Source organism: Capsicum annuum, chromosome 7, assembly GCF_002878395.1.
Source record: "Capsicum annuum cultivar UCD-10X-F1 chromosome 7, UCD10Xv1.1, whole genome shotgun sequence".
In the NCBI taxonomy this organism is placed as follows: Eukaryota; Viridiplantae; Streptophyta; class Magnoliopsida; order Solanales; family Solanaceae; genus Capsicum; species Capsicum annuum.
Genome location: NC_061117.1, coordinates 102649971 through 102669767, shown reverse-complemented (window position 1 = coordinate 102669767; position 19797 = coordinate 102649971). Strand labels below are relative to the sequence as shown.

General features: G+C 36.2%; 1 protein-coding gene across 10 annotated transcripts; it reads left to right on the top strand.

Moving 5' to 3' along the window:
- Positions 1-10160: 10160 nt before the first annotated feature.
- Positions 10161-19580, top strand: LOC107878048. 10 transcript variants are annotated; one of them, XR_007042856.1, is made up of 9 exons: positions 10168-10619; positions 11259-11390; positions 11773-11919; positions 12267-12335; positions 17513-17582; positions 17702-17905; positions 18053-18119; positions 18228-18299; positions 18433-19084. XR_007042856.1 is itself a non-coding variant. In XM_047393637.1 (8 exons), the coding sequence occupies exons 1-5, from the start codon at positions 10611-10613 to the stop codon at positions 17787-17789; spliced, it is 303 nt and encodes a 100-aa protein (XP_047249593.1). In that variant the 5' UTR covers positions 10161-10610; the 3' UTR covers positions 17790-17905; positions 18053-18119; positions 18228-18299; positions 18433-19084. The 10 variants fall into 10 exon arrangements, 1 of the variants encoding a protein (XP_047249593.1); XM_047393637.1 differs by lacking the exon at positions 11773-11919 and having other exon boundaries at positions 10161-10619; positions 17767-17905; XR_007042855.1 differs by adding an exon at positions 19176-19580 and having other exon boundaries at positions 10165-11919; positions 18433-19085.
- Positions 19581-19797: the final 217 nt, after the last annotated feature.

The window sequence follows — 19797 nt, the reverse complement described above, 5'->3', positions numbered from 1 at the left end:
ACAAAAGAATGGGATGGACAAAAGGGTGTAAGTTGGTTGTTAGAGATTGTTCTCAATTGAAAAATGTGATGTATTGAAGCGCTTAGGGAAGATAGTCAGTATTATTGGCTAAAATAGTTCCTACCCATCCCTTAGCCTACATTACAACCATTAAAGACATATTTGATCCTAATCTTAACATTCTAATATTAGTGGAGTACTACACTAAGGTCAAGCCTATGGTTCATCTTGTGTAATATGTGAATTCTTTGTGAGAGTGAGCGCAATTTGATTCTTATACCTATCCTGTGATAAATTGTATTTATAAGAGTAATTACGAGTAACTCTCTTATTATAAGGGCACATGTTTGATGAATGTGGGTAATTTGTATGATGTCCTTGATTGAAAAATATGCATGAGTTTTCCAACTAGGCAAGTCAATTCTTGAGGCTATGATTTTTTAAGTAGTGTTCTTGAACTGTCAATTGTGAATGTAACATGCTTAGTGTAAAAACTTGCATTCTGTGTAGTCATTGTAGTACTAGCTTGAGTTTCTTGAGTGTAGTAAAATTTAGGAGTCTCCTTAGCTTATGATGCTTAGAGTAAAGAGTTTTTTGAGGACTAACAAGGTTATAAGTATGGGGTGGTGATGTTGGGTGTATTATTGCACTATAATGCTGCTTTCCTAGCTCATTTAGACTTGTATTGAGGACTTCTTGAGTGATTTATGTGTTAATAATGATATAAATAAGCATCTAAGTGTCCAAGTATGTGATTACGATGTTTAAAGGTATTTTTCGAACAAGTTTGGGTTCAAATGGATCATTTAGAGTCTAGATGAGAAAACTAGTTTGACTAGGTTGAGCTAGGTATTGTTCTATTCTATCATGATAGATTTTAATGTGTTGAATGAGTTCCGAATGGTTTTAATGTGTAATTATATGTGTAACAACTTGCTTATAATGTTCAAAGTTCAATTGGATCAAGCAAAGAGTTGAAACCATAAGTTTTAGATCAATGTGGACAAGCATAGTCTTAGCTCGAGTTTTTAGTTCATCGATATGAATGCTTTGTTGTTTTGAGCTCTAATATTTGTTTTTTATCATGTATGATGCTTGTTGAGTTTATTATAGTGATATATTGATGAAATACAAGCTTCAAATTGAGTGGAAACAATACCACAAGGCGAGGAATGGAAGGAGAAACACTTAGAAGAATAAAGGCGTCAAGAGGTTATTTCTAGTGAGCCTACATGTTTGGGCCGTGACACTCTACTCCCTCTACTAGATATCAAATGCCCCGATCTTCTCTCTCTACGAGATATCCATAGGCATCCACCAACGCGACGCAGACCATTTCCCACACACAGCCAAATTAGTCTCTTATAAATAGGACTTGTTGCACTTATTTTGTTCACTTTTGGACGTCCTTGGGAGCTTGAGAAATCTTATACACATGTTTTCTGGGGTTTATATTCTTTAACATTAGTTTTTTAATAGATTTAATCATGTATTCAAGTATTTGGATTACGATTATGTCGATTAGTGGCTAAACGCCCCCTTTCCGGGGTTAAGGCCAAGAATATGTGTGCTATCATTATGGGTTAAGTTTGTTTGGATTGCTTATCATATATGGTTGTTTTTTCATCCTTGTTTTAACTATTTTGAGAATTCGCGAGCCTTAAGATATATATATTGTCAACCTTGTGATCTCGAGAGGGGGATAGGAAGATAGAACATGGGGATGAATAGAGTAAGGTTCTTATTCTTTTATAAAATAAGGAATTTGAATTATCATCTAGGACATGGATGTACCTAGAAGCCTTGCTTGGTTTATAGGTAGGATGATATATTTAAGCACTTAATTGGATTATTACATCCCTAACGATGTAGTTGTAATGTCTAAGTTAGGTAGACAATTAGAGGTCGGGAGACCATGATCATACGATAATCCCTATGAATAAATAACAAATATAAGCAACCTAACTAATGGAGCTCAATAGAATAGTATAATTGTTCAAAGTCCAAGTATTCGCATTCATTTTCTATTTTGAAAACTCATTATCGAGGTATATGTTAATCTTCTTGATTTGATATATGTTTTTGGTAGATGTTAGGTTCAAGTTCCTAAGTCTTGATTGATCAAGTGTTTTTGATAAATGAAGGGTTTGAATCACAAATACAATGAAATGAATAGTTGATTGATAATGATCGTGATAAATGTTATATCCTTGTGGTATGCCTTTTTCTAACTTTTTTAGAGGTTAATTTGATGTGTGATAATGTGTTAACTTGTGTTTATGATTTACTAACCCATCATTAGTGGACGAATGATATAAGTGGGGGAGAATTGAAAAACCTAGTCTTTGAGCAATGAGGAAAATTTCCTTATTTGATGTCATTGGGCTAGGTACGACTAGGGGCATGAGTCGTACCCCTTGCATACGATTCGTATCCTCCTTACCCACCCCTCTCATACCCTAGGAAGTGTGGTGAGGGTTACTCACTATCCTAGAATGAATAAGCCACCCTGAAATCATACCTAAGTGTATGAGTCGTACATAACCCAATCGTATAGGGTATGTCTTGATAAAAAAAATAGACTATTTTTTGTACAAGTGAAGTATACAAGTTAGGGCATGAGTCATACCCTTTGGATACGACTCAATCGTGGGTATTCATACCCTAACCAGTATGTATGACCTAAAAGAAGCCTGGGGTATGAGTTCGGGTACCACTCGTACCCTAGGGTATGGTTCCCATAAGAAAGTCATACCCAAGGACAGGCTCATTTTCCAACTTCTAGTTGAGGACCTTATGGTCATTTCCTACCCTCAAAACCCTAAGTCCCCTTACTATATAACTGTGTATGGCCTCCTTAAACATATTTTTAGTGGATAAAACATTCCAAAATACTTTATCAAATACTTTGGAAGATTTGGAGGCCAGGGCTGCAAGGGTGTTCATCTTGGGGAAAGAGGAGTCAAGTTTTCTTTGGTGAATCATCTTGTTTGAGTCATGTAACTCTCTCCATTGTTAAATAACTTAAAAACCATGTATTAAACACTTGGATTAATAAGTTCACGTGGTGGTTTTGAAATCAAATGAAAAGGATTTTTGATGTTAATGATGAATAATGTTGTTCTTGGTTGACTTGTGATTATACATGTTATTAGTGATGGCTTGCATATGTGGGTACTTGTTGTATGTGGTCTAACATATGGGTCTTGAATTACCCTAATAATTATGAATTCCACCATGAATTTGGTCTTGATAAAGGTATGCACATAAGGTGTTTATGAAAATATCTAAATTAATTGTTTAGTCACATATAATGGTGTGTTGAACTGGGGTATTGGTCTACTGAATATAAATGAGATAATATATTGTCGTAATGCATGAAAGTACTTATTAAATGATTGGTAAAGGCCTCGTTGACCATGTATTGAGTCATGATGAGTGTGAATGCTTGGTAAATGGTTGGTAAGAATCTTTATAATCATGTAATGGATTAATATATGACTTTAGATGGTGTAATGGCCCAATGAGTATGAATGGTTGATAAATGGTATTGTAACAATTTTTTTAGCCATTTAATTAGATAAATTATGACTATTTTGGTTGACGGCTAAGAAAGGAGTTCAATCCCCTAAACAGGAACTTGAATTATAGGTAGAACTAAAGTGTGGTATAGAAATACTAATGAAGAATAATTGGTTTGGTAAGAGTCTTTATGACCACCAAATGAATTGAATGAGGCATTGGCCTAATAAAGTGTTCAATAGATAAATCTTCCCATGCAGACCTTATGGTCCTATGTGGTTGTGTTTTGGATAAATGGTTCAAGTCCTTAAGTGTTAAAATGAATGGTTTTGATGTTAAGGCATGAACAAAAGGGGTTAAGGGCTCAAATGTCAGCTAACAATGTTAATGAAATTGCTTGTGGTTGGATCCCTTGCCTAATAAAATGGCTTGTGGTTGGTGTCCCTCGCCCGATGAAGTGGCTTGTGGTTGGACTCCCTCACCCAATGAAATGGCTTGTGGTTGGAGTCCCTCGCCTAATGAAATAGTTTGTGGTTGGAGTCCCTCGCCCAATGAAATAGATTGTGGTTGGAGTCTCGCACCCAATGAAATGACTTGTGGTTGGAGTCCCTCGCCCAATAAAATGGCTTATGGTTGGAGTCCCTCGCCAATGAAATGGATTATGGTTGGAGTCCCTCGCCCAATGAAATAGCTTGTGGTTGGAGTCCCTCGCCTAATGAAATAGCTTGTGGTTGGAGTCCCTCGCCCCTCCCTTACCTAATGAATTGGTTAAATTGGTTGAGTTGGTTTGAGGTTCAGATCCCCTTGACTAATATAATGGACAAGTGTAAGGTTCAAAAATTAGTAAGGTGAAAGGTTGAAAGTTCTTCACTCCTTATCTCATGTATGAATGCTTTAAGAATGATTACTATGAATCTTTCCGTGACTTGGCATGCTATACATAAACATATGTATGTGTATCTTTATATATGCCTATACTAATATTAATGTGATTTTATATGATGGTCTGACTTGGATTGAACAAATGTTCTATTATATCCTTATCCTCTATATACATGCTAGCACTCCAATCATTAACCGTCTTTGGATGCTATGTCCCCATGCGACATAGGTTTCGGAGCTTCTTCTTCTTTTACTATGTAGTGACTAAGTGTTCGGGTAGATCGTGTGTTGACATTGTAGTGGTGAGATTCCATTCTCCGGAAGGCATACATTTTTTAGTCTTTTTACTTTAATTCATAGACTTGATTTACTTTGACTTAGTGTTGGCTATTGTCAGGGGCATGTCCCGATGTGTTTTAGACATCGAATTTGTAAATGTTTTGTGGATGACTGTGTACGATGTTATATTGGCTAGTGTGTTGATATTTATGAAATGGTTAGAAATTGTTAAGTTACGACTACTAGTATTGTTTCCGTTATCTAACTATATAGTCAAAGTTCATTCGACTCTTGTGATTTATGTGATGATTAGTTTGGGGTAGAGGGGCTACCTCCGATTTATGTACACTTGAGGTGCCCATACGACAAGGCTCGATTTCAGGTCATGTCAGCAAGGTCAGAGGAATGTTGAAGGAACTCTAGAAATTTGAAGAATGCCAAGTCAAGAACCTGGTCCTTAGACCTTCTTCTAGAATAAGTTGCATTATTATATTGTGTAATGAATCTATCAAGCTGAAGCTGGGATTGAACAGACAAACCAAACCTACTATCAAGTGAATCAGTGTCTCCTTAAAAAATTGGCTATGTCTAGGAGGCAGGTATCCTTGGTAAGTTAGAACTTATTGGTCGAACTCAGTATCATACCTTTGCGAGTTTACACCCAAGGGAACAACTTTGGAGCTGGAAAAATGTGACAAGCACAAAGTTAAAGATTCATACAAACTAGAGAGGGACCTGGTCCCATCTTTCAAGTTAGTATCTTGTATGTGCAAATTTTTTCCGTTCTGCTAAGAAAAAGTCACGTCCTCCTTGTCCTTGTGTTAGAACAAAATTGTCCTATTCTAATAAGAGAAGGCGAGTCACAAAAAACTTGATATTGATCATATCTTGTTCCCTCAAAAAACCCTTCCCTATTCTCATTATTCCTTAAATCTTATTGCACCCACTCCTTCTCGTATCAAAAGGGAAAATACAAATCCCAAGTAGCCTTACTAAGACAAGGACCTTTCTAATAGCTGAAACTCGCCCATTTTCTTGTCGTTCAAAGGATACTGAGCTTCATATTATGAAAAATCCCTTCCTAAATCTTCCTAAAAAATATCTTTTTCTCCTATTCTTCCAAAGCTTAATTTCTTCATCACTCAACCTATCAATAAAGAATCATCCCTGAATCTTCAAGACTGTTCTGATGATGATGCGATGAATGAAACCTGGGTCGCTGCAAAATCTCATCTTGTTGTGAAATAGTCTAGGAAAAATCTTAGTTGATCACAAGAAAACCGATGTCATTAAAACACCAAAAAATTCTGGAAAATAGTCTGAAGTTTTACTAAGATACAATTGACTCTTGAGGGACCTGGTCCCAAGAATAAAAAATAGTTGAAAAAGAATCTATGATCACTTATACTAGAAGAAAGAATAGGGAGACAAATGAGGTTGTATCTATGAAAGAAAGAAATAGGTTCTTGAAGAATCAAAAGGTTTTAACTAAAAGGATTTTTTATTCAAACATGCTAGCAGAACCTGGTATAATGGAACTTGTTGAGCTGGTTAAGCATCAAAGGTGGATCCATCTCCTGGAAGGATCTGTTCCCACTATTTTTGATGAAATGGTCAAGAAATTCTATTTTACTTTGGAATTCCCAAAAGATGGGATGCATCTAACTACACAAGTCCAAGGGAACAAGATAAAGCTGAATGAGAAAACCCTAGAAGGATTCTAGAAGTTACTATATATGGGGTGAGAACTATCTCTAAGAAGCTGCCTTTAATAAAATTCTTAGCAAATGCATCTAAGGTAAAAGGGAAATCTGTTGTTGCAGCAAATAGAAACTCACTCAAGAGTAAGTTCTAATTGATTTTTGACTTTGTGAACAATGTAATCTTGCCTAGGTCACAAAAGAGAAACATTGCCTAATCCAATGACTTATATATGATGAAAAGCCTTAGTAGCTTTGAATTCATTAATCTACCTGAATTGATGATTGAACACATTCATAAAGTGGTTCTTGGTAAGAATGGAAAGCATGGTATATTGTGTGGATTTTGGCTGAACAAAGTACTTAATCATTATGGCAATGTATGTGATTTTAGAACCTAAGGATCTGTGGTTCAAATGCTTGATATGAAAACACTGAATAAGACTGAATATATCAAACCAGGTAACATTTATCAAAGGGAGCTCAGCAGGGAAATAGAGGAACTGAAGTTTAACCAAGCTGCCAAGGAGGAAGAAATAAATAAACTTTAGGAGACAATTCAACATCTTTCCAAAGGAAGCCCATGTGACAAAGAAATGCTTAGAACTGAGAATGTTGAACTGAATAAGAGGGTGTCAATCTTAACTGATGAGGTCCTTAGGTCAAATGCAGAGATAAGGCATCTTAACAACAGCTTAACCCTACTCCTTCAAACTTTTTTTCCTAGTCCTTCACTTGTTAATCATTCTTGATTCCTATGGCTTTTTCCTAAGAATAATTAATTTATGCACTGTTTTGATACTTACCCTACTTATGATGAATCTTTGCTTTGTATGTTACATTTGTTTTCTTTAAATTGCAAAGTTATTCTTCATGTTAGTGTTGCCCCAATGGCCATGAGTTAACTAATTTGTGCTTAATTTAATCTTGGTTTATGCTCTTACTTTTCAATGATGTCAAAAGAGGGAATACACTACTAAGTACATGTAGTAGGGGACCAGGTACAAAATAGTATAATCTAGGTAAATGTAAATGGCAGCTGATAGGGGGAAGTATGTGAGGTGTTTAATAGAAGAATTGGGATTCATGTTGACAAGGGGAAATGTGTAGTGTGCAAATGTACTAATTAAAGGTGCATGATGATAAGGGGAAAAAATCAGAAGGTGACAACAAAGGACCAGGTCCCTGTGTTGCATGATGGGAGAAGCATGATGATAGGGGGAACATTCATCTTTAGGTGGTAATCACACTGACTAAATGTGATGAATGTGCACTGATGCTCAAATTGTATGATTTGGTTTGTCATCATCAAAAAGGGGGAAATTTCTATATGTAGTTTTGATGATGAATAGTTAAATTGTAAAGGACTAGGTCCCTGGACGTGCAAGGTACAGTACAACTAGCACGCATCATCTGCATAATTTTATCCTCTTATGTAACAAACTTACAGGTGATATTTAGCTGGTTTAATAATCTTTCAGTCCTAATCATCACTCGGCTATAAAAGAGAAGAGACACCTCTTAATTAAATAAGATTTTTGCATAAATCTAAAGAGTGAAGAAAGGCAGCAAAAAACTTTATTTTCAAGACTGCTCAAGCATAGCTCATGTTCTTATCTTTGTAATATGATTAAAGGGTGAGTGAGTGTTCTTGAGTGTTGAATTATAAATGAACTACTCATGCTATAAGAGTAGTGTTTTCTTTGAAGTAGAGAGTTCTTAGGTAGAGCTTCCTAAGTATAAAGTTGATTAGAGTTAATCAATATAGAGAGAGTCCTTAGTACAGTTACCAAGATGAGTTTGTAGTAGAGTTGGTACTAGCGCAAGGAGCCTAGAGGTAGGCTGAAATCTAGACTGTAATTAGGAGGTTGATTATAGTGGATTTGGAGGTGCTTGTAGGGTCAAGCCGTGGTTTTTTTCTTTCTGGATTTTCACGTAAAAATCCTTGTGCATTTACTTTTTCTACGCTGTCTTTAGTTTTCCTGCACTCTATTATTTGATTTCTTGTGATTGATCTTGAGGAACTTGGTCCCTTACTGTGTAGTGAAGACCCCCAAGGGTTTTAGAAGGTTTTGAATATGAAAAGTATGCATATTGAACTACTCTTGAACTATTGCATAAAGTGAAATGTCAATGAAGTATAATGATTTTGAATTGAACCTTATGGGGTTGTATAATTCCCCCAAGCTAACACATAATTGAACCAAGAAGGCTATGAATTTCTCCAAATAATGAAATTATTTCGGCATGTTGATGTTACCTTGCAAATGTTGTTGGTATGATGATTCGAACAATGTATGCCTAAATGTTTATCAGGGTTTAATGAATAGGAATATGTGATAATTATTTTAATTGGGCTTTAATGAGGATTTTGTAGGTGAGTCGTAAAAGCGGAGGTCCCGAAGGATCACAATTGAAAACCGAAGTTGTCAATACGGGGGCCTAAATGATTGGGTGGTTCAATTCTCTTTGTTATTATAATATGATCGGCAGGTTTGAGTCCCTCATATTATATTACATGATTGGATGTTTGGGTCACCTTGATATGCTGGAAGGTTCGAGTCCCCCACGGTGCATATGTATACCCTCTAGCTCGTGTGGCCAAACACACTGGGCCCTACCAGCTGAGAGAGAGTTGGGCCCATATAGCCTATAGGTTTTCTCTTATATTATGACAGTTGAGCTACACGATCCATGCTAAAGTTATAAAGTGCATGTTAAGCCTTGTTTCCCTATCCCGACATATTATTTATATATGTTTTATGATCTGATTAATATGGTATGTGAAATGATTAGACTTGACATTATTTTATCCCCTATCCCTGAGTTTCATGCTAGTCTTCACCCCACTAACCTTCTTCAGACGTTGTATCTCTACGCGATGCAGGCACCGAAGATACTTTTACTTTTCCTACACAAAGTTAGGTGGATCGGCTCGATTTATCAATTCGTTGTGGTGAAGTGGAGTGCTTCCATCCTTTGAAAGGCTTAGACATTTCATCAATTTCCATTCTTAGATTTTAGTTGAGAGTTTTCATTATTATTGTGATTGTCAGAGCCGAGGACATGTTCCGACCAAGATTGATTTTTGGTTCTTTTGCATAGAGGCTTTATTGGATTACTATAGGCTTGGGTGATGTTGGTTGGACATGTTTAGTCAGTTGCCAGTTATCAGTTATAGACAAATCTTTTATTCTTTGAACTTATCTTGTGTTATCTTGTTATATGTTTGAAATACAGCCATTATTGGGCAGTGTGTGGTGTTTGGTTAGGTTCAGGGGGCGGTCTTCGGTCCACAGTGGATTGGAGATACTCGTCATGGAAAACCCTGATTTAGGTCGTGACGCCTCTCATGAAATAATTTTACAAACCTCATATTTATTTCATCAAATGAAGTGACGATGGAAAATTCTCTTTCAACGTCAAACATTACACTCACTAATTCAACTATATTTGACGTTATAATATTATACCTATATAAGAAAATCACTTAGTAAGACATATTATTACAATACAATAAACTCAAATAAGACATTAAATTTATAACAATATTCTTATTTCCCAGACGAAATATCTGGCCCTATCACTACTAGAAATTACCCCTATTGCAATGGATTTTTTGGTAACGGTTCCAAAAGCATTACAGTAGACCCTCTATTGCAACGGTTACAACCGTTGCAAAAAAAATTTGTTCTAATAAAACTATTTTGTAGTATAACCATTGTTATTATTGAAGAACCATTGCAATAAAGTGTCTTATAGTAACGGTTGCACGAACCGTTGCCATAGAGTTATCTATGGCAACACTTTATTGGGGAAAAAATACTATTGCAATGCTTTTTCATTTTCCTCCTCAATATTCCCAAAAATTAAGGAAATATAAACATTGTGTCCACAATTTCATTGATTTTTCATTAAGCTTCGACAACCTAATTTCACTATACTCCGACCATATTTCATTATGCTTCGACTAATTCACTCTTAAATCAACCACCTAATTCAATCGTTCTTCTTCTTCTCTACATTATCAACCTCACTCTCATCCTTCTAGAGACTTCAGTTTTATGAACATAGATGAAATTCTCAAAAATATTTATTCTGATTCTGACCCATTTGCTTCTAACCCCACCGCTACCTTTACCGTCACCGTTGTTGTCGTTGTTAATCCTGTTGCCATGGCCGCCCGTGGTGGTGATGGTGGTGGGGGTTATGGAGCCCAGTTAGACTATGGATGAGGTATGGAGGAAGATTGTAGCAGGGGTAGGGGTGGGGGGAGTAGGGAGCCAGAGTTGACTTTGGCGCACAGTGATCTGACTTCATTGTGCTCCGATCAATATTGCTCCGATCGTTGCTGCTCCGACTTTAATTTTAGCTCCTTATATTTTGCTTGTACTAATGCTACTATAATATTTTAATTTTCAAACCTTGGAAATACAAGGAAAGCATTCTGAAGCAGTGGTGGAACTATTCAAAATTTATATCATTCACAAGATATTTCCTCCTGAAGATTTCTCTGTTCATATCTCTTCATTTTGCATACTTCTATTATGTTCGTCTGATTTATGCTCTGTTTGTGTATCTCATAGTGTGTTCTATTTTAATTCTTTTAGAAGTGTCTTAGCATTGAGCCATTGATATATTTTAAAAATAAGAGAATCCAGGAAAAATAATATTTATAACTTATTGTTGATCCCAATTTCTGATTGAGTATAATTTACTATCTGAAAAAAATAGCTAGCGATCATCCTAGATTATGGACTATTTACCATTTGTAGTACTTTTTCTAGTTATCACTATTTTAAGGTGCTATTGGACTTTGCACCGCAGTTTCAGACTATTTCATGCTATTTATTATTTTATTGGCTATGTTTATAGTCTGAGATGGATATGGTGGCTCGTGTACTTAAGAAATACTTAAAACTAGACCAACGGAAGTTCCAAATGAACAGTCTTCTACGTGTGTATGGTTATGAGACCAGGAGAAGTGTGGCTGAAGCATTGGGTCTGGTATGTCTAGTTTATTACTTTCTCTCGCTATCTAGTAGATCTTGAATTTTTTGTTCATTGTTGTTGTGCTTATACTTGAATGACATTTCCAATTATGAAGTGTTGACTTGCCAATTTCACCAGTTCTTGTGCTATGCAAGAGAATTTTACCTAGAGTTGTGTAAAATAGATCTTAACAAGCAATGTGGAGAAGCATCAGTTTTATGCTCAGTTTGTACTCTGTGCTATTTCATATTCCAAGAAAATTTACCTGCTCTAATTTGAGTTTCTTATCAAAAATAATTTTCTACTCTCGTCAATCCTTTCCTTGAGGCTGGAGCAAAAAAATATAGAAGTTTATCTTTCCCAATTATTTTTGTGTTTTGTTTCACATAACTAATAGGAGTGGAAAAAAAGTTCGATTCTGGATGTGATAGTGTCTTGTAGCGTGGCTGTTGGGCAGTGGTGGCTCGTCTCGTTGGATGTATAGGGAACATTAAAAGATCTAAGCAAGGAACTGAGGAAAATTTCTGTCGGACTAAATGAACTGGTATGTTTCATCAGCAGGAATGAGAAAATGTTAGTAACCTGAATAACTTAATTATCTATGTTTTATATAGTATTCTGCTATTTGGCTATATACATGTTATTTTTCCTTCACCATAAAGGAACTCCTAAAAATTTCAACTTACCCATCCATCTTAGTGTTCATGATACATGAGAAGATCAAAGCTTTGTGTATTCCACAGGGAAGACATCTATGGATGTCACACGTCCAAATTTGAATGTGGAAACTTCTTCAATTTCCTGGATGAACATATACGAAAGCACTTCGTTACAAAATACTCCTCCAAATATGAGCTTAATCATCTCTCGATCATCTTTTGTTGCATGCAGGGAACTCTTGACAACCCTGTTAAGGCATCTGTTGAAGGATCCCCTAATTATAGTGTAGATGTGGAAAAGGTGTGCTTTGATTTTGTAAGACTGTATCTATGATTAAATATTTCCTCATATGTTACATTGTAGAACACTTTTCAATAGTAAAGATCAAAATGCTTCCTCGGAGGTTATATTATAGTTCACATAAAATGCTAATTGAAATAACACCAAAATATAATCATTAAAAGATAGGGTGAATGAGAAAGAATAAAAATTTGCACTAAAAAAAACTTAACAAATTTGTTTTGCTATAATGTTGTTGACCCAAATGCAATAAAAACAGTACATTGTAGCAATGATAGTTTCATTCTTCTAGTATGTGTTCACTAAATTGTCCAACTGATTTAAAGTTATCACCATTTGGTTTAAATCTCTATCTATTGTCTCCAGATGGTCTATTTAAACCAAGTATCCCAGCTTAAAAACTTGAATTGCAAAAGGAAGTTTGTTTTTAAAATGATTAGTGTGGGATGGTATTGCAAGTCTATTGCTATGATGGACAGTTAAAGTGTAATACCCCATACTTTTTCCTAGCTTGAAATTGTCTCAAGAATGTTAGAAGCTTTCATTGAAATTTGAATCCACTTTTGTACATGTGTTATTTTTAAGACTTTCACTTTTTATCATATGGGAAATTGAATAAGCTTTCCATTGATACCAATTTCATCAAAATTTGACATCAAAAGAGAAAGTTATGGCTGAAATACAGAAGGCAGTAAAACCGTCCAGGTGCGATGGTGAGGCCGATGGACCATCGGACAAGCGATGGATAGTTGCCCACGACCGTCTCAGTGAGGTAGTGTGACTACCTTCTGCCCTGGATCGATGGCCCAGGCCGACGGACCATCAGACTAGCGATGGACCACCGCTCAGGCCGTCGTAAGGGAAATAGTGAGGCCCTATTCTGCCTAGAAGTGATGTTCAGGACCGATGGACCATCGACCCAGAGACGGACTATCGCACTCCACCATCGCACCAAGGTAGTAAGTTCCAGTTCTAGTCTCAGCGCGACGGTCAGTTCGACGGACCGTCGACCCAGCAACGGATCGTCGCACCCACTGTCGCATATTCCGTTTAGTTATTTTAAAGCCGTTTTAAAGGGGATTTTTGGTATTTTACCACCCATTTATATACCTAGTTATATACGACCAAAGCTCAGAGATTCATTATCCATCTACAACAATAAAATTAGGGTTTTCTCTCTAAGATTAATCCCCAAGAACAAAATCCAAATCTTCTTCAAGAACTAAGAAATTCAAATTCTTCAAGTTCAAGAACTTCAAGAAACTCAACCCAGGTATGCATAGTGTTCATTCATGGACTCCTTTCATCCATGGATCCGAAGAATCTCTTTTCAAAGTTCAATTGTATGGATTTTTTTGTGAATTTCATGTTACGTTGCTTATGTTCATGTTGATAATGACCAATTGAATTCTAATCCATGTTGGGTGAACAATTTTATGTGGAATTAATTAGTATAAAGGTATATTCATGTGTACCTATGATTAAACCCTTGGATGATGAAATTAGAGTTGAATCATGATGTTTATTAGTTATATAATGTTTTCTACATATACTATGCCTACCTTGTATTTGATTAAATGCCTATGTGAAGGAAAAAAATGCCCAACTAGTATGATCTTATGAAATCCCCATTTATCTACAAGCTTATGCATATCACATGTTTGATGAATTGCCTCAATAAATGAATTATGGATTGCGATATTGGTCATGTATTCAAGAAAGTCATGCTTTGTCAGTTTTTTTCCATCGAGTCCTGGGGGTACTTGTACCCAACAATTTAGTTATATGCCTAGAGCCAGTGTCATGTTTTCACGATATCCTCAGTCAAGCCATGATCCATAGAACTCAGTCGGTCATGTGACTCAGGAAAGCTCAGTAATTCAGTAACCTTAATAATCTCACGAACTCAGTCAGTTGTTAGATATCAGTAGTATTTCATCAGTTAATGGAATTCAGTGAACTCAGTCCATGTTCAGATCAGTAAATCATGTTTAGTATCTATTCAGATGGGAGTAGAAGTTAGCACCGAGTGAACCTAAGGATGGGAACTCACGTGCCAGTAGAGGGTGTGATTCTTAGAAGCAATCCTTGTGTTCTAGAATTACGTAGTCAGCATAGGTTGAGACATCATACCTGCTAGATAAGGGTAGATGAGGTGGCTTAACATACTAGTTGAGGGTTCCCATCGTTCTCATTAGAGTAACCTACTAAATCGAGGGGCACTCATATGTTGTCCTTACCAGTGGCACGGTATTGACACCCTTCCAATTAGGGCACAGATTGGACCCCAATTTATCTATAATGTGTAATTTGGGGCATGTCGGTTAGATGACTATTTCCCATAGTTTTATGTAACAAAATCTAGACTATCAGAGACAGTCAACTCAGATATAGTATGGAACTCAGCTAGTTCCATTAGATTCAGGACTGTCGGATACAGTTACTCATGTTATCAGTTATCAGAACTCAGTCATTAGTCATGTTAGTTATCAGTAAACTCATGTTATCACGATTTTAGATATAGTTACTATGTATGCATGCATGTATTCTCATGTTCATATTGTCAGTTAGTCAGTATTGTTCATGCATATGAACCCCATGCATTCAGCCTACCTCACATGCATACCAGTACATTCAAAGTACTAACGCATTTGCGCTATGGTGTCTTATGCGATAGGTTCAGAGAAACGAGCTCCAGAGTATCAGTAGATTCCAGTTTTAGCAATTAGAGTTAGCAGTGAGTCCTCATCTTTCGGGGACATGATCATTACTTTATTATCTCATTAATTAATTTATTAGTTAGATTTAGTTGGGGCCATGTCCCATCAACTCCTTATCCAGACAGTTCAGTCAGTTAGAGGCTTTTTAGACTATCATGTTCAGACAGTTATTTTAGCTGTTTTGGTTATTTCATACCCCATCTAGATGTTATATTTTTATCAGTTATGTTATAGTTTTGAACCTTATGGCCTTTTAGTTCATATTTCTACATTATACAGTATATTATGTTGTATACAGGTACAGATATCAGTTATGGGTTAGCTTGTGGTCCTTTGGGGTCATGAGCACCGTGTAGTATTTCAGGTACCAGATTTGGGGCGTTGTATAAAGATTGTGGCGAGATAAATATGATCCTTCCATCTTAATAATATTTTAGGTTCGAGTCATCCTTGGTATGAAAAAAGTCCTTAGTAGGAACTAAAAAGTGTTTTTCCTTTAATGGGTTTTGTGTGGTGCAAACATGGATTAGTGTGCCTAGATGTAGGCACCAAACATTGAGTGAGGGAAAAGGGGCAAAATTGTACAAGTTTGCTATATTTCAGACTAATTTTTGAAAAATAACCAATACATAAATTGATGATTTTAGATAGCCAAGTGGCCTATATATAAAAAATATGAAAAAGAAATATAGTATAATTTTTTTGTTGGAAACCTTTTATAACACACAAAGGGAATTTGATTTGTGAATAATTTTAGAAGTATCATTTTTCACATTCTTATATTTTGAAAAGTTGTCAAATTTAAAGTGAAGAATTGGTTGATATGTCTTTTATATGTTGCATAGCTATAATAAAACATGAGGTATCTTAGCTATCCAACTTATGGGATAACAATGGTATGTTACGAAGTATCTTTGTGACAAATTCAGAGTCCAGTTCCACATCCTATTTAGTAAAGTGGAAACTGGAACAGAGTCCAGTCCCACCCAAATTGCATTAAGGTTGGGTTTGGTTAGATAAGCCTTAACTCTTACCTTAGCCATGCTAGGTTTGGTCTTGAGATCTATAGCTCTGTCCATCGATAGGGGAATGCCTACTTGGCTAACTATTTATTTAACATAGTTCTACGTGTGACAATGGAAAGGTATCCCGGTGGGAGGCATGCTCTTGTCATAAATATTTGCAGAAGAGAAGCAAGATGTTTTTTCATATTTTAGTTGTTTATCTTGTTGTTAAGAAGAGATTAAATGAATTCTATTTCCACTATTTTGGGTTATTGTGATGATTCATTAAATTTCTTTCTTGGGTGTATTTGGAACTTTCTAGGAACAGTCAATTTTTCGCTTCATGATTGTTAAGCTATTTACTGAATCTTTTGCCAAGTACCCTGTGAGGAAACTCCAAATGGTTGTTGTTCTTTTTGTTCAAATGCAGATGTAGGACATGAAGCAGAAGCAAGATTGTATTTCCATCAAGATTGTTCAAATGAGACTATCCGGGAGAAGGTTGGTGTGACTTCAGTGGAGTGTAAGATGCGGGAAGCACGATTGAGATGGTTCGGACACGTGAAGAGGAGGGGCACGGATGCCCCGGTCCGTAGGTGTGAGAGGCTAGCGTTGGATGGTTTTAGACGGGGTAGGGGTAGACCGAAGAAGTACTGGGGTGAGGTGATTAGGCGGGACATGGAACAGTTACAGCTCACCGAGGACATGACCCTAGATAGGAAGGTATGGAAGATGCGAATTACGGCAGAGGATTAGGGCCAGTTCGGGTCGCTAGTGTAGGGAATAAATTGGTGGGGGTGTATTCCTGTTATGATTCCGTATTCAATGTTCCGTGTTCCGCGTTCCATGTTTATTACGAATATGTGTGCTTTCCTCTGCTGTATATCCCTGCATTCCTGCTTTACTCTGTTTTATATTCCTTATGGGTGCCGTATCTATGTTATGTCATCTGCTTCTGTGCTGTACTATGTGTTTGTGTGATATCTCGTGACTTGAGCCGGGGGTCTTTCGGAAACAGCCTTTCTACTTCATCAGAGGTAGAGGTATGGACTGCGTACATCTTACCCCCCCCAGACCCCACGAAGTGGGAATACACTGGGTTTGTTGTTGTTGTTCTCTGGTCAGCTGACTAGTGATGCAATGATTGAAATGCTTGCTAACTTTAAGGGATCAACTGCTAACAGGTCAATTTTCTAGAATCTATGTTGATAATATTTCTACATGTGTGGTCTATGTGTGTTGTTTGAAAAATGATCTGTTTTATGTTTTTATGTGACCTTGTAGTGTCGGAATTAAAAATTTAAGTATTTGGTACTTCACTTCCAGCTAAATTTAGGTAGTTTATGATTTTATGAATTGATGTTTTGATGTGAGAGATATTGGTTTTTAAATTTAGACATGAGTTTGTTTGGTTGCCTTGGAAAGTGACTGCATTGTGTTTGTTGCCTTTCAGGTAATTATCGCTACTATGGCAGTATTACAAAAGGAAGGTCATCCACTTTATGGAGAGCACAATCTTATAGGTAAAGCATTCCTAATTATAGCTTTAGCTGCCGAGTAGCTATTGCACATAATGGGTTTCTTTGTAAATGTCTAGTGTATAATGAACTTTGACCTATATGTGTCCTCAAAACTGGTGCAGGGTTTAGTAACAGCTAGAAGTTTTGGCCTGGTTACTTAAACTGCAAGTCTTCTGCTATTCATCAGGCATCGAGGGACGAAAGGTGTGATTCTGTAGATGCACCTTTTTTAAAGGGATGAAAAAAGGCAGCGAGGGACGAAAGGTGTGATTCTGTACATGCACCTTTTTTTAAAGGGATGAAAAAAAGACAGTGAGGGACGAAAGGTATGATTCTGTCCCTTCATAATCTAAAAGAGAAAATATCCCTCCATGTGACAAATACATGTAACTAAGTTTTGCGCTTAGTGAATCTGAATTTATCCAAAAAAAGCTTGAGAATTTGTGGACTGATATATGTGTTTTGTGTTGCAGATATCATGGAACAAGGGAAAGTAAAGAAATAACAATTACAGAGAGAGTCCAATTTGATATATTCCAGGTTTTGTTCATTATTGGTAGTAGCTCTAACCTGTTTTAATTGTTGTACAAAGAAATTTGCTTAGAAAACAACAAATATCACTAAATCAGTTATTTTCTTGTTTCGCAGGCTGTGCAGAGGGATTATATGCTAAGTTCTTACTCACTAAATTCTATCTCAACACATTTTCTTAACTAGCAGGTTAGATTTTTCTCTTCTATCTATCATCACCTCATCTAAAAGCTTAAGCTATTATACACAACACACTTTATTTACTTAATTATATTCTCAACCCCTTTCACGTATGGGCCTAATTCTTTTTTCATGGGCCTAGTACTTGGCAATTCTTTTTGATAAGGTTGTTGGTGAGACTCGATCCAAGGACTTCTCGCCTTTGAGAAGAAGCTCGAAGAAAAAGGCATTATTCTATGCATGTTATTTCACCAAGGCTAATAATGCTTGACTCTTATTAGCAAGAACATGGTCAGAGTTCAACAGGACCTTTGAAGCCAACAAGTTCTTAAAGTAGCTATCAAATTTTGTTGGGGAAACAAATTCCAAGGAGAAAAGGTTCTGGTCACCATCGGATTTTAGGCATCTATTGCGCAATGGGGCAGCATAAAAGTCATCCAGAGTTGAGTCTGGTTAATTGTTTCCTAACTGGTTGTAGAGATTTTGTCTGAAGCTGGTACACCTTGAATTTCCAATTGTGTGATTGCCTGCATTACAATTTATAAGTGTTAACTACGATTTCACCTGAGATAACTAGTCTAGCTAAAATTATGCAAGAAAAAAAGAGTAACATTTACCAGACAAAACTACAAGGTCAACAAGATCAAGTCCTTGTCTCTTGAACCTTGAGAGAATGGCATCAAATGTGTTGTTTAGAGCAGGAATATTGTTGTTGGAGCCACATAAACTGGCACTTATGGAGTCCCTTCTTCCTAATGGAACCTTCTCGATAATCTTTCTGTATGAACGAAAAAGGTAAGATCGTGTTTTGTTTATTTATAAAGAGGTAGTATGATAAAACTATATATATTTCAGTACTTACCAAAATAGTGGAGTCCCTTGCAGCAAGCACCAAGATATCAGCACAAGAGACAGTTTGAGAGCATTCCTTCTCTAGTGCAGATTTAATGTCATCAATGACATTAAATCCACGAGCTATATTCATGTTGGTGTTTGATCCATTTTCTAATACTATACCTCTGCTATTATCCAAAATCAAAGATGCATCACATCCCTACATGACAATAGCTAGCCATCATTTTTCACACCTTTGTTAGCACAAATACATTCTGAAGCATCATTTGTTTTAGATTGACCACATCTTCTGTTCAAAATATGTTAAAATAGTAGGTAGAAAGTTTACTTCATTGCGCTTATGAGTAGCGCTCTTTATTATTTATGAGGAGTGTTTGGACCCCAAACGTTGTTTTGTATCCAAATAGTATTTATCTATACTTTCTTATTTTGTGATGTGTACATATTGTGTTATAATTTATTATGTATGAAAATAAAAATTTAAATTAATACAAGTGACTATTTTATATAAATCGTTTAAATTTAATAACATGTGGCAACAATCATTGCAATAGGTAGTCAAAAATCATCACAAAAGACCAATAAAACCATTGCAATAATTTAATGAAATAGCTGTAATAGGTACTCAAATCACTACAACAGAATAACAAAA